The following is a 16,702-nucleotide window of genomic DNA, read 5'->3' as shown; positions in this document are numbered from 1 at the left end:
TCTAGAAGACCACTTTTCCCTCTCTTTAAATATTTGATTCTTTATTGTATTGAAAACACAAATATTTTGTGAATTTTGCAAATGCAGTAAAAATAGCTTCTTTTACAGTAACTTGCTTGTTTTACTGCCAAATAACAAAGGTGTGCGTTACTATGATAAAAGAGCCATTGAAGTTAGTTGTTATTTTAAGCCTCTTTTCCACATTTCATATAATTTTTCTCCTACATAGTCTTCCAAGTAATATAACCTCTCAAAATTAGAAATTTCATATTTCCAAATTGCTATAAAAAAAAAATAATATCGGCAAATGTATCTTCGTATTGGAAAATATAATTACTTAATAATTTAAATACACCAAGCTTTCATTCGAATTCAATCATTATGTAAGCACCTCATTCAATGATTTAATTTTGATTCCCATACGGTCAATTTGCAATAATTTTTTATAGCTTAATAAAATTATAATATGTAACATATTAATAAAAAAATTCAAGTATTTCTACTTGTTCGAGGGTTCGGCGTGGTTTGACTTATATTTAAGTTAGAAATCCTGTTTATTCCGATTTATTCAGATATTCAAAATGCAGTAAACTTATCTCAATTAAACTTGAATACTTCAGTTTGAATTTTGACATTCATAATACGTTGTATAAAACGTCTAAACATGAATTAATTCTGGAAATTGAATTTTGTTAGATTTTATATAAAAAAACACAAAATTTCTTTCTTATGTAGCATACAACAAATTTTGTGGGAATTCTATATAGATTTTTTGTTTGCCTTTATTGCAATATTTTACTTGATTTCCTTGATTGATTCCTAAGAAACCAATTTTATATTGTCCATATACAATGGTTTTTAATTTTTATTTAATTAATCTATGAAAATAATAGAACAAATTCATCATAATATTAAAATAAAATTTAATTTTTCTTGTTTTGTAATTGAAGGTCAACGCAAGTATGGTGGACCGCCTCCTAATTGGGAAGGTCAGCCGCCAGGAAATGGTTGCGAAGTTTTTTGTGGAAAAATTCCTAAAGATATGTTTGAAGATGAATTAATACCGTTATTCGAAAAATGTGGAGTAATTTGGGACTTGAGATTAATGATGGATCCAATGACAGGAACGAATAGGGGCTATGCTTTTGTAACATTTACAAATCGTGAGGCAGCAAATAATGCAGTTAGAGAGGTATAAAAATGTACTCATCACAAATAGTCATAAAAAAAAACAAAAAATTTTATTTAAAATATTAACTCTACTGCATGGTATTCTCATTTAGTATGTTTTCTCCTGATTCTCAACTAGCATGTAAAATATTGGTCTAAAACAAATTTGGATTCACAATCTAAAGAAAGTATAAAATGTGTATGTAATTAGAAGAAAAAAATAGTAAGAAAAGCAAAATAAAAATAATTCGGCCAAAGTGATTTTACAAAAACAGACAAAAAAAAAAAGCAAAAATTTCCCATGCTGTTGAGTTTTGTATCTATCCTACTTTTTTTATGTTTCATTTAGGTTAGCTTCCTAAATACACATGGTGGTTTGTAAATTTATTACATTTAATTTTAACAGATCTATATGTCAGTCTTAAATATTCTTAGTATTCTTAGTTTTTTTGTTTTTCTCGTTGTTTTAGTGATCTTTTTCATTAATTTTTATATACAAAAGATTTACATAATGTACATAAATTCATTTCATCGATTATTTGTATATAAATGCATATATAAATATATATATATCGATATTAAGCTAAACTAGAATTATATATGAATACTATAGAAAAGATTTCATATTTTTAAAGACCCTTACGCAAGAAAAAATTCTACACAAATTCGCATTCAATCTCCTCTTTGTACAGCATCTATCTTTAATGTGCAATTAAATAAGTAGGGCATGAAATGACTTAATGTTTGTAATGTAATCGAAATTTGAATACACAAAAGCACTAAATAATCTTTCATATTCTGTTATAGATGCATCGCGATAAAGTAAAATTTTTCTATATGCAGCTAGTCGTAGACGTTAATCGTAATTATTACGTGAAAAGAACATAAAAAGGTTTTTTTAGTATTTATTGGTAGTGCCACAATAAAAAATTGTCATTAAAATCATCTAAATATCAAAGGATAAAGTTCTTCACTTTAACTAGTAAAATTTTATAAGATCCTTTTTATTTTTAAAAACTTAATTTTTAAAATTTACCAATTAGGTTTTTATTTTTCGTTTAAGAAACTGAAAAAATAAATACAGATTTACTTAATTAAAAACATGCCATTAGAGTTTCTAAATGATTCACCTAAAAGCATGATCATTGGATATTAAACACAATCTACCAGAACTAATAATTCTTTCTGAAATTACGTCATTTGTAGAATCCTGCCGGTATGAAAATTATTTCATCTGTTTCGTCTGTGTCCAATAGAAATAAATGCATAAACATTTTGATAATTTTCATCATCTATAAGTAATGCGTCTAACAGAATATGCAAGTGATAAACTAAAATTACAAAAAGAATTAAAATTATCAAATAATTAATGTGATTAACAAATGAGTAATTAAATTTTTTTTTTTCATCCTTTTTTGATAACCACATAAAATGATTTGTGTATTGCGTTAAAAAAATTTGTTAAAATTTTGAGTTCATACGAAAATATTAGTCAAATTGAAAAATAATGTGATAAACAATAAGCTATTTCTACCTCTAATAATATTTAAAAAAATTATTTTCAGTAAATTCCATTTAATAGGCTAATAAATTAGAAAAACCAATTTTTTTTTGTCAAACTATGCATATATTTTTAATAACATTAAATTAATATTATTTTTTTAAGAAATTCGAGTACAGGGTATAAGTAGAAGATAATTAGAATATAATTAGAAGATTCGCGAAACTTTAAACTAACTAAAAATTCTTGGCATTGTTTAACTTAAAATTTAAATGTCTTATAATTCTAATTTTAAGTTTTTTATGTTCTTTGATTTTCTTATTATTTTATTATTAAATTTAATTTTAAAATTAGAACTCGCTTAATCTCCGTTATTTCACTATTGTTACTAATGAAAATAAAATTATAATTGTTGAAGAAAACATAAAAATAATTTTAAAAATTTAGAAAATAAATAAATAATGTTCTTATAGAATTAATATAGATTGTTTCAGTTTCAGCTTTTTAATGCTGATATTTTAGTAATGTGAAAGATTTTGATTTATTTCTATATTGAATTGGTTTTCACAAATATGCATAGATTATAATAAATAAGTTAAAAAAGAAAAACGTGATTTTTATGTTCTTACTGACTATGTTATTTAAAATGGTGGTGTTAAAAATTCTGAAATTTTTTGTTGAAACACTTAGAACAGCAAAAGTGTTTATTAATTTTTCTATTTCTCCTTGACTATATCCTAAGAGAGAAATTTGTTCTACATTTTATTCATTTTGTCAAAACAAAATAAAAAAAAAAATTTTCCCTGTTTTCTTTGATTTGATTTCTTGTTCTTCTTTTGTTTTGTGTCTTTCTCTATTGAAAATTCACTCTATGTCACTTCCGAGGTTGCGCAATCTTACCAAAAACCGTGTGCTTCGTATAAGAATTTTTATATTTCTGTATAATGTAATTTTTTTTTATTATTATTATTTTTGTTTTATTTCTTTTTTCTATATTCTTAACTATAGCAGTTCTTTTAGTATTTAAATTGGCAAAATGTTTTTTTTATGGTGGGTGATTACTACTGTTCTCATTGTATAATTTCGCAGTTCAAATAGTTCACATTTATGGATGATCTAAATTGTAACCAGCTACAATATTTTAATGAATAAATTTGTATATATTTATAGTCACGATTTTTCTTTCTTTGAATCCTGCATTGAAAAGTTAACTTTGAACATTTCAAATTTTAAGCATAAATTTATCTATATAACATATACAAATTTGTTAAAGAAGTTTTTTAAAGTTTTAAATTTCATCTAGACGTAAAAAACTCTTTAATCTTTAATAATTACTTTATAAAAGACTTACGCCCAAAAATATATGCACAGTTTTATTTTTTAATAGAGGTTAAAGCATTTATTATGATGAAATAATTTATAAAATACGATATTTAATTTAATATATACGATAAATATTATTATAAAAAATTTTTCTCTTTCATATTACATAATTTCCGTAAATCTGTATAAATGTTCAATTTATCTTTAAAATTAAATTTATCATTCGTTTACTTAAGTTATACTTAAAAGGGCAAGCATATATTTCTAATTCAACAGTATATTTAAATATAATAAATGCCATGTTGATAAGATCTTTTAATATTTAATGTATATTTATATTATTAGTTTAGTGTTAAAGTGTCATACTTGTGATAAGTAAATAAGAGGAATGATAGTGTTACACTTAGCGACTTGTCTTGCATATTACTGTAATTGTTATCAAATATAATGTTGCTGTTTCTATACTGATAACGCCTGTAAATGAATGGCATTGTAACAGAAAATGCTTAGTTATATATATTTTTGATATATATAATAATAATACTTGCAATTCAATTTAAATTCAACAGAATGAATTTCAAATTTTTCACTTTATTGATGATTGATTATGAAAAAATCTTATGTTATATAAGTGCATTTAATTGCATTATGAACGCGGTTACAAAAATTACGTCTAATATGTGAACTATTTTGAAATTTCTTTATAAATGCAATATATTTGGGCATTCTTAAAATTCCCAGCCTCTTATCTTTAATGTAGATTTTTTAAATATTTCCTCTGTAATTTTTTATAATTTTGCCTTTAAAAAGGATTTCCGGTTTTTTTTAAACATAAAAAAAATATAATTTTAAAAATTGATTTTTTTTATTTTATATATTTTGATTTTTTTTTGTTTTATTTTAATCCTTTTGTTGTTTTTTTTTAAGTTTTTATTTTTTTTTTTTTCATTTTTTGTTTTTTTTTGTTTTATTTTTTATTTTTCATCTTTTTTTTTCGTATTAATTTTTTGCGTACTACATAACACCCACAGCTCGATAACTATGAAATAAAACCTGGAAAATGTTTAAAAATTAACATAAGTGTTCCGAATCTGCGCCTTTTTGTAGGAAACATACCTAAATCAAAAGGCAAAGAGGAGATATTAGATGAATTTGGTAAACTAACAGGTAAATTTCATACTCACCATTTAAAAACCAAATGAGTTGATTTTTTTTTTACATTTATTAAATATTTTTTGAAACGCTTAAATCAAAGCAAAGAATTAAAAAAAAAATAAATTTCGCTTATGTCTTTGTACAAAATAATCAAGCAAAGAGCATCGATCTAATATTCTTTTGCGATAAAAAAAAAACTAAACAATATTGACAATGACATTAACACTGAATGCCAATCAAAAAATTTAATTTAAAAGGGCTTTAGCTTACACTACAGAATTGCCATTTTTTCCGAAAATAATTCTGTACTGTCAAATTGACGCATGTATTTTTCTAAATAAAAAACTATTTTTAATTATTAAATTATGGCGTATCTTTGTTCGTATAACGGTAGCCAATAATAATGAATCCGTTTTATAAAATTGTTTATTAAATTTAAATAAAAAAGTAAATAGTACGGGCTTTTATTATTGACAATAAAATATGAATTTATTGTCAGATTTTTTTTTTTAAATACTACAGAATTTTTCAATAATATTATATTTAATTCAATTATAAAAAATCAAAATGCATATAATTACATAAACATAAATAGGAATAAAAAAATATTCTACGAAATTCTTAATATTAAATTAAAAATTAAAAAAAATCGAGACTTTTTGAAAAGCTATATAAGTGTAATCGAACTTAAGTTAATTGAATCAAACAGGTTCCCAAAATGCAATATTGGTGTGTATAACTATATATAGAATTAATTAAATATTTTTAATTTTATAAAACCTTAGCACTTGCAATTCAAAATCATTAAACAAAATTTTATACTTCAATTATTATTTTGATAAGGTTCAGACTATTTTAAAATTTATATAGAGTGTGTACGTATATTTATATAGCATATGTATATATTTATAGCATATGTATATATTTATATATTTATTAATTAATATATTCTGTTTCTAATCAAATTCTATAATATTCTGAATAGTACCATTATGAACACACAAATTCCTCTGAATTCAGATATTATTAATATTTTTGTAAATAATTGCCTTATTAATGTGTTGTTAATAATTAATAAATGTTTATTAATTTAAATGTTTAGTTGTTAATTGTCCATCATTCTTGCACAATATAATATTGATTTCAAATGCCTCCAGTCATTTAATTAGGTGTGACAAAATATGTAAGAAAATAAAATTATAATTAAAAAATATTTTAAAGGAATAAAAAATTTTCTTTCTTTTAAATCCTCATGCTGTAACTCCTGATAAATTGTTTGATTGTATACAATTATATGATTATTTATATTTTAATTTCTTAAAAATTAATTTTTAAATAAATTTACATGAAAAAGTTAGGTTATTTTTTTTTGTTCTAAAATCATATCCCAATGATAAATTTTCGATTATTTTTAAATATATAATCGATTTTTAACATAGTTATATGCAATTCAATGCAATTTAGTTACTGCGTAGTTTTAATCGATTTCATTTAGTATCCACATATATTTTTTTTTTTGTCATTTACTTTTTCTCATGAGCACCAACAACATTGTTAACTTATCATATTGTATTAGATAATAAATACACATATATATGAAAAAATTACATTAAATTTCAAAATAAGAATATATTTTTAACATTAATTTTACATATTAAGAACTACATAACAAAGTTTTTCCAAACATATTCATAATTTTATTTTTCGCAAGATGAAATACATCTACATATGCATACTCACTTAATGGTATATATGTATGTACAATGTACATGATACACTTATAGTTTCTTAACTGATTAATGAAAAAAAAAATATTTTGAAAAAATTTCATTCCGTTTCATTATTTTATTAAATAGGAAGTTAGGGGTTAGTGTCATAAATTAATAACATATGTACATAATAATTTTCAAATATATAGACAAAAATAGTAAATTGTAATAACTGTTCTCATCATAATACATTATATTGATCCATTATCATAACAAAGATTTTATTCAATACCAAATAGTATTCAAATGCAAGTGATTACAAACTAGTTATTACATAGTTTTTAATTAAGCTTATTTTTAGTATCGAATCACTGTAAGTGATATTGATATTTATTGTAAAAATTTCAAAAACTTTATTATAGAAACGATTCATCTGTATAAATTGGTTTGTGTTTACAATAACAACATCGAATTTTTAAAGATTATTACCAGTTATCACTATCACTTACTGATTACTCACAATTAATAAAAGAAACTATGTTTTTTTGACACTTTAAAAAATCGAAAATTTTTTTTTTTAATTTTACAACATAAGTAAAACGCAATTACATATAAACAAAAACTAAAAGATTCATAAATCCGTTTGATCTAATAGATTTAAGAAGTATTTTCTAAAATTCAAAAATAGTAGAATATTTTTAGAAATTTATTTTAATCTCCAACACATAGACCAAAGAAATTTTAGTTAATGTTAGCGTTTATTAAAATAAAAATCAAATTGGTTTATAAATGTTCATTTCACCATCAATTTTTACTTAATTACCATTAAAATCAAAAATATTTTCATAAGTTAAAATTTACACCGAAAAATGTTTTTTTTTGTTTTTGATTTGTTTTCTGTTTAATTTCTTTCTTATTTTTATGTTCATCAATTTTTTCAAATTCGAATTTTGAATAATACAAAAAATCTGTTCCCAAGTTCACTACTTTTAACTTGGTTTATTTGTTTTAAACTTAAAATTATATAAGAATTTCAGTTTCCTTTCTTTCTTTATACAAAAAAAATATACAAAAAAAAAAAACAAACAAAAAAGGAATTTGAGTGACTTGTAACTTAATTCCAGCTAAATGACTTCGATATTCGGAAAGGCAAAAAGATTGGTGTTACAATTTCGTATAACAATCACCGGCTATTTGTCGGAAATATACCAAAGAATAGAGATCGCGACGAATTATTAGAGGAATTTTCAAAACACGCACGTAAGTCATCCATATAAAGAAAAAATTAAAATTCCAAAAAAAAAATCTCGATGTAGACCTTTCCTCCACATTTTTTTTTCCAAATGAAGCGATCAAAAAATTTTACACATTTATAAATTTTTCTCATTTTATGCAATTGGATTTATTTTTTTTTTTATTTTTTTTTTCTAATTGATTGGCTGTAACATAATGTAATTATTTAATTAAGCCCTTTAAAAATTTCATTGTCAAAATTATTTTATATTTCATTTTTAACATGTTTTTTTTTATTGGTTATTATTTGAAATTAAAAAAATCAAAATTAAATTAAGACAATTTTCATGATTCTGTCACCTATATCATCATTAAATTGAGTTATTGGCGTGAAATATTTTCGTGAAAATTATCTTAATTACATATATACATAAAATTGGTATTTCATGTGTATATTTTACATATTATATACATATATATATATATAATTATATAACATATATGATTATTGGTTTGAAATATAATAGCATTATGTGATTGATAATAAACTACTTTTTATTAAAAGTAGTTTTATAATTTTATATGTACGGCTTAGTTTCAATATCGTCAAATAACGGAGTAACTTTGTAATCGAAAAATTTTGTAGTTTCTGATTTCATAAAACATTAAATGTTTTTTTCTTTTCATTTAGAAAAAAATTTTCATTGAAATCAGCATTATTTTGTTTTTTAAAAATAACTACAAATTATTCTATTGAATGTTATTTCAATGTTTTTGACCATACTTAAACTAAGCACACATATATATTTTTTAATAAATTATTGTAATAATCAGGCCTATTTTATTATAAAATTAAAAATTTTACCAAAAAACAAAATCAATTGCCAAATTCGCAAAATTTCAATGAATACATATAAATTTTACTGTTATATAAAATTTATTTCATATAAAAATAATATTTGTTAATATTTGGCTATAAAAGTAAAAACAAAGAAAATTTATTTTTACTTTTAATTTTATTTTTATTTCGCCAATGGTATATGTTTGGACACTAAAAACTTCGATTAAACAGCATTATTTATATACAATTGAATGGAGAAATGTTGAATTCAAATGCTACAGTGAAATAGAGTACGCATAAAATACTTATACTCAAATTAAGCTGGAAATCAAATAGTAGTAACGGTAATTCTCAACAAAATATTATAAACTGTTACAGTTCTATTCATTATACTTTTTAAAATATTAATAATATTATTAAATAATCTAAATTATACATTTATTGAAATCACATTTAAAAAGTCTATCAGAATATACAATGTTATCATATATATACAGGTATACATACTAGTTATAGCTATACATATTAATAACTGTAAAACGTATGTAATTTTAAATTTCTATTATTTAAACAGAAATTTACAGTAAACACATATTGAATATTTATTCCGACATTTCATTTATATATAAAATCTTGTTCCCCGAAATAGTCTACGATTTCCGTACCCAAATATAAACTTAATTTATATAATACAAATTTATATATTAGACTTTAGGTTTATTTTATGACTTTTTTCTTTTTCGAAAAACTTCTTAAATTGTAAAATTTTCTTACAAACTATTTTAAATTATTTTTAATTTTTTACGAAACTTTTATTGAATGAACGACAATGTGCTAAATACAAAAACACTTTACCTAACCTAAAATTAATTTTTTAGTGTTTTATACATAAGATTGGCATTAGTTCTATAATGCAATAAGTGCAGATCAAAAACACTAAAACGAGGAGTACTTTTAATATTAAAAAAAGAATTATTGTTCTTCCATTTTAAAAAATAAAAAATATTCAGTTTTATTATTGAGTCAATATTAGTGTTTGACTCACACTATAAGAAAAAAAAATTTTATAAAATTAGAAATTAAGAATGAAACTCATTATTTTCTAGAAATGCGACAACACTAAGTGCATTTTAATCGAACTTTTAATGAATTTATGATTATTTTCCACATAATATTACGTTTGATGCTTAAATTTATTAAAAAACTAATTCAAAAAAAAAAAAATAATTATTAAAAAATTTTTTTCAATTTAATCAAACATAAAAAAAGAATAAATATGTGAATTAAAACTAAAAAATTTTATTTAGTATGTGATGACTGGAGGAAGAAAACACTTTCTTGCTTTCTTTTAATTTTTATAATGTGAATAATGTTTTTTTTATAGTATCGTTTGTGGTAATTCAAAAATTTTTTATAAATAATTTATAGCGAATTGTCCTCCATGTATAGCGTCTACCTAACACAATAATATTTTACCGTCTATACAAGATTAATGTATGTACATAAAAATTATTTATTTTTTTTAACGAGCACTAAAAAATATACAAATCAAATTTTTAAAATAAATTTTATATGAATTTGGCCTAAGTTATTTACATATTTTTATAAGAATATGTATATGTAAAAAGTTTTGGTGGTTATATTGGTGTGAAATGGTCTGCAATGGTCATTATGCGCAATTAATACCAAGACTTCAACAAAATTAAAATAAAAAATTTACCAAAATTTAAAGCATTACATTGAAGTTGGTTGACTCTTTTCCTTTTCGAAAATTATTCCAAAAAAACACAAAAAAAAACAAATAAAAAGAATAAAAAAAATTGCGTTTTTGGCATTGAATTTGGTTAAATGACATTAAAAGAGCATACATTAAAAAGATTAATCTTGAATTTTATTATATTTCAATTCTATAACATAAAAATAAAAATTTAATTATTGTTTTTTTTTCACAATTTTTAATAATTATTAAAATTAATTTTTTAATATTTTATTTTAATGAAAAAAATAAAATGCGTAGCCGGTCTAATTGAAGTGATAATATATAGTTCTCCTGATGACAAAAAAAAGAACAGAGGCTTCTGTTTTCTGGAATATGAATCACACAAAGCAGCTTCATTAGCAAAACGTAGACTTGGAACTGGAAGGATAAAGGTAACTTTATGTGTGTGTCTTATAATAATAGAGTGAGCTTTTTTTTTGCTTTGAGAAGATTTACTTATTAAACAAACTATCATCATATTTATATCACTGTCACAAATAGATCTTTAGTATAAACTTATTACTGTGGCTGAAAATTTTTACATGTCTTAACCCTTGCAAAAGTTGAAATTCCTCAAAGAGCCAAACATGCTTCTTTTTGATTATGATTTTGTTTTCAAAACAACAAACATTTCTCAAATTCTGTAAACGCAGGAAGGAATAACACGCTTCTCCTACCCTGACACCTCATAATTGGATATCAAAAAGATAAAATGGCCGTTGAAATTGATGGTTTTTTCTCAAATTTTGTATATCGTTTTTTTTCTAAACGGCAACTTGTAAGAGTCTGAAATTTTAGCAAGTTGTAGACACTAATAAATACTTTATATTAATCCATTAGAAGAAAATTGTTTTCCACCTTGACACCCTTCCAAGTCAACGACTCGCGAAATTTTTAAAATTTGAATATTCAGTGACTGATGTGACATTAAAAAGTATACTTATTTATCTTAACTCAGCAACTTGACTCTCCATCCAACTGTTATGCTACTGCTTCTGTTAATTTTATCCATTGTTCATTCTAAAAGCATGCAATATATTGATATATTTTGGTAAATGAATAAATGCATTGTGTATATGGGTTATAGTATACACGGAAGACAATTTTTGTAAATACACAAACACATTTTTTGAGGAACGGTAGTAGGTATTAAGTTTTTTTATTTAAAATACCGTCGCTATAATTATGCTATAAATTATATACACAATGGTAAAAGAAGTTTAAATAATGTAATGGACTTTAAAAGCAGTTTATTACTTTTTCAAAAAAAAAGTGTTGCCATTGGTTTGACCCAACTTTATGAAGGTTAACTTTAGCTACAAAAATATTTGTTAATATTTAGTATAACAAATATAAATAAATAATATTGTCTATCAATTTTATACAATTAATTTAAAACAAACCATATTTAATTCGTTCTAAATTAGGTCTGGGGATGTGATATTATTGTCGATTGGGCAGATCCACAAGAAGAACCGGATGAACAAACAATGAGCAAAGTCAAAGTTCTTTATGTTAGAAATTTAACTCAAGATATTAGTGAAGAAAAACTAAAGGTATGTGTTAAAAAACTGTTTAAAAACAAAATATAAAAATATGAAAAAGAAATTTTTTGCAAAAAAAAAATTAAAATTTTTAAAACAATAAGGAACAATTCGAAAACTTTGGAAAAGTTGAAAGAGTTAAAAAAATTAAGGACTATGCTTTTGTTCATTTTGAAGATCGTGATAACGCTGTTATAGCAATGCGCAACCTTAATGGCAAAGAAGTTGGTAATTCTAATATAGAAGTATGTAATTTTTTTATATTTTTTGAATTATGGAAAAGAGAAAAACATAAATATTTTTATATTTTAAAGGTGTCTTTAGCAAAACCCCCTTCAGATAAAAAAAAGAAAGAAGAAATTTTACGAGCTAGAGAACGTAGAATGATGCAAATGATGCAGGGACGAATCGGAGCAGTAGGGTAAATTATAATTAAATTTCTTAACAATTTTATTGCTTTTATTTATGACGTTATTCTTAAATTATGATTATTTTATTACGGCATTTTCTGAACATTCTTTAACACATTTCTCTAATTATTAATTTCATTATTAATAATCTGTCCAGCTGCCCATTCGTTTGAAAATTTTCAAAATGAAGGGCTGAACAACATAAAAACTTTTTGGATTGTCGAACTGATTTTGCATAATAATTATTATCTCAAACCGGATTTTCATAAATGTTTGAAGCAGTGTTTTGCCTTATTACAAAAAAAGGCTTTTCCACTTCATCCCCTCCCCAAAGTTTAAGTTTTTTCAAACCTTTAAGTTTCGATTTCATTGAAACTTATAACATTTATGAAAGCAAAAACCTAAGACTAATAGAGCGTTTATTTTAATAAATGCAAACCAATCTGCAATCTTATTTATTACGCAATAAAAATTATATTGCTGAATAAATAAAAAAATAAAATTATACTCTCATTTGAGATTGGATATAAAAAAATCCATAATGAATTTTAATAAAAATTCGACTTTTAAATTTATTTAAAAATTAAATTTTATTCTTTCATTCTATTTTAAATTCTATTTTATATTTTGTGTATTATTAAAAATTTTAATTTGTGATGCAGGATTGAAGATATCCCGATTCCTCGAAATATATCACCAACATATCCATCTATGATGCCGATTGGAACACCTTTAAGAGGTCTAGCTCCAAGAATACCATTAAGAACTCCAATGGCTACACGCGGTGATTATGGTAAGTGAAGTTCAAGTAAATTAAAAAAATGTTTTTTTTTTTAGTTTTAGGTTAAATCCAAGGTTTTATTAAAATTGTTCTGTGATAAAATAAGAGAAACAGTAAAAATATAATATTTTCATTTGTAAATAACGTTAACAAACCAAAAAAAAAAAAAATTAATTAGAAAAATTTATTTTATCAGGAATATTTAAATTTCTTGTACATCTTTATTATTTTATTGTTCTTTTTATTTTTAATTTATATGTATTGAATAATAGTTGCCACATTTAGTCATTATTTTATGCCAAAATATATATATATATATAGACTTGAATATTATAAATGTATGATTTGGTTTAAAGAAGGGAAAAGGTCAATTGTATTATTTTCATGAAAACATTAATTTCTTATAATCTTTAGTTTTATTTTTGCTACTTCTCAATCACACCTTTTTACTTTCCATTTTAGAAGTATGAAAAAAACTAATTTAATATTTTTTTTGCAAACCGATTATTTGTAATATAATTTGAATTTTTTGCATTATAAATATCGTTTCTATCCTATATTTGTTTTTTGATAATCTTGTATATTTTTGTTGCTTTGGCATGTAGATTTCATTTAAAATAACCGTATACTTAACAAAAATTAACTATACACTTAGTTTTGCATGAATAAATCTTAAATTTTAATAGATAGAAAAATATTTTTTTACTGAAACTTTATGTACCAAATATAAGTAGACACCAAAAACAAAAATTTTTTTTAGTTGTATTAACATAAAAATATATAGCATATTATTTAAATTTTTTTCAATTTAGATTAAATTTTTAAAATTGTAAATAATGAAAATTATATTATGGTAACACTGGGCTCTATTTAATAAGAATTTTTTTTTATTATCGGACAATACAATGTCAAGTTTATTTTGTCATTCAAAGAAAAATCTAAATTTATATGATATAGAGATCATACTATTTTGAGAAGAAAATTCAAGAGTTAAACAGAGACAAAATGTTTGATGAATATGACGAAGATGTGGCGTATTAAATTTCTCTTAATTGAAATTAGTTTATGTTGTGAAAGTCAAATAGCGGTTTTATCAAATATAATTATCGATGAACAAAATTAAACAAAGCTTAAATATACTTTACTCGCGTTTAGAGCACGTATATACTACTTTACATTATTAATTTATAAAACACTCGAACACACTTGACTTGACAATAAAAGACGCTCGTAAACATTTGATATCACAACAGTTATTTCAAAATTTTCTCTCAAAAAAACTTTGATCAATTTTAAATTGTATTTTAACAAAAATTTTAAATTAAATAAAATATTCTCATATAAATATTATTATGATGATTTTTATAAAATAAAGCCCAGTGTGAATTAAATCAAAATTTTAATAAGTTTTATTTTTGATAAATATAGCAATGGCGAATAAAATCATGATTCTCACAAGATTTTTACATACAAAAATATCCAACTTTTTATTTTAAGCACCCAAATTCAAATTTATATAATATACTAAAATGATAGTTATATATAGTATATATGTGATATAGTATATATTATATATACATTCATTTAAATATTCATGTTTAATTAATAACTAAATTATATGTTAAAAGTAGGTATATTTTACCAATCCCACCTCACCCTAATACAAACATAATATATATATAAAACGTAATATATAAAAATTATTTTTAAGTTCCAATAAGATAATAATATTATTATCGTTATTATTGTTATGTAATCATAAGTTTTAAAAAATATTAAAATGAAAAAAACGGCTAAAGAATTTTACTTCTAATTTTTTAATGTACATTTGTTCTGCATAAAAAGATGGCGTAAACTGTTTGATAATATAAGAAATTTAATTTATTTTTTTTGTCGAAAAATTGAATGAAATGCACTGTTTTAAGAATATTTATACATACATGCATGTATATCATGTATACTGTATGTATAGTATAAGACGAGACCCCGGATAATTTATTTTGGTAAGATAATTAAAATTTTTAGTCAAATTAATTGCAAAAATGTTAAAGAACAAATCAAAATCTTAATTATTCAAGAATTTTTAGCCATTTTTTTTAAATATTATAAAGAAATTAATACTTAACAAATTAAAATTAATTACAAACTATCATACATATTCTGGAGCTTGTAAAAAATTAATTTAAACACAAACCAATACATACAAATATAATTGTACACATAATTTGAAAACATACTTAATATGTATGTATGTAAAAATCATTTTATTTTTCAAAACATGATCCTACATACTTCTTCCAGAATATGAACGTAAAAATTATATAGAAATTGGAAATCTCCTCAATAAAATTCTTAATTTATTTTGATTATAACTTAGGCAAATATTAATGTTTTCAATTTCTATGTAATATTTAAGGTGTACCTATGTTTAGAGTTTGTACTTAAAAAAAATTGAATTTATGAAACCATGAAATAAAAAATTTCCGAAGAACTCATAAATCAGTAAACTCATGTATAAAAAATTGTAACGTAACTGTAATTTTCCATTTAATTATTATAAATTTAATCATAAAGATAGGGTGATTTTTTAAGTGTTTGATTTTTATGCTTAAAAGAAAAACACAGAAAAATTGTATATGTTTGTGAGTGAATTGATAAATCAATCGTTGTTATTTACTTTTTGAATATAAATTACTAAATACATATATTGAAATATCACTAATTATTTTAACGCCTGTTGATATAAACAAGAGATTCAATTCAGGATCATTTCTTTGGGCTTTAATTTCTCTATGGTGATCGATTTTAAGTTAATAACTTTTTGTGAAGAATTACGCATAAGTGTCAAAAATAAAAACTAGAAAAATCGAACACAAAATCACCCTTTGTAATTAAAAACTTAAATTTTATTTCTCTATTTTGAATTATAGTATTTTTTTATTTTGTTGAAATAAATCGTATTTCATGGTACCTACATATATTTAGTACAATTTAAGTATAAACTATATGAAATCCCAAATTAGCATTTTATAATTTCTGAATACAATTGGAATTTAAGTGCAATATAATTATATATTTTAATTTTACGTTATAAAATATTGGCATTGGAGAAATCTGAACCAACTTAAAAAATTAAAAAATAATCATTTTATAATGTTATAAATTAAAAAACCAAAAAAAAAAAAAAACTAATATTTTTAAATGTAAAAAAATCCAATTTTTTTTCTTAATTTAATTCAATCACAAAATAAGTAAAGAGCCTATAAATTAAATATT

General features: G+C 22.3%; 1 protein-coding gene across 9 annotated transcripts in view; it reads left to right on the top strand.

The window, feature by feature from the left end:
- LOC129612898 (heterogeneous nuclear ribonucleoprotein R) overlaps positions 1-16,702 on the top strand; it is a 53,596-nt gene that overhangs the window by 27,109 nt on the left and 9,785 nt on the right. For 6 of the 9 annotated variants that reach the window (XM_055526737.1, XM_055526728.1, XM_055526718.1 and 3 more), the window contains exons 4-9: positions 951-1,192; positions 5,026-5,161; positions 10,950-11,083; positions 12,119-12,247; positions 12,340-12,656; positions 13,308-13,438. In XM_055526737.1, the coding sequence (XP_055382712.1) occupies positions 951-1,192; positions 5,026-5,161; positions 10,950-11,083; positions 12,119-12,247; positions 12,340-12,656; positions 13,308-13,438 (1,089 nt within the window). Of the gene's footprint in view, positions 1-950; positions 1,193-5,025; positions 5,162-7,982; positions 8,119-10,949; positions 11,084-12,118; positions 12,248-12,339; positions 12,657-13,307; positions 13,439-16,702 lie in introns of all 9 variants that reach the window. The other 3 variants (XM_055526753.1, XM_055526787.1, XM_055526746.1) reach the window with 2 other exon arrangements.

Source organism: Condylostylus longicornis, unplaced genomic scaffold (assembly GCF_029603195.1).
Source record: "Condylostylus longicornis isolate FDR11 unplaced genomic scaffold, ASM2960319v2 ptg000004l, whole genome shotgun sequence".
NCBI lineage: Eukaryota > Metazoa > Arthropoda > Insecta > Diptera > Dolichopodidae > Condylostylus > Condylostylus longicornis.
Note: the sequence above shows the minus strand (reverse complement) of the source record. Positions and strands in the feature narration are given on the sequence as shown.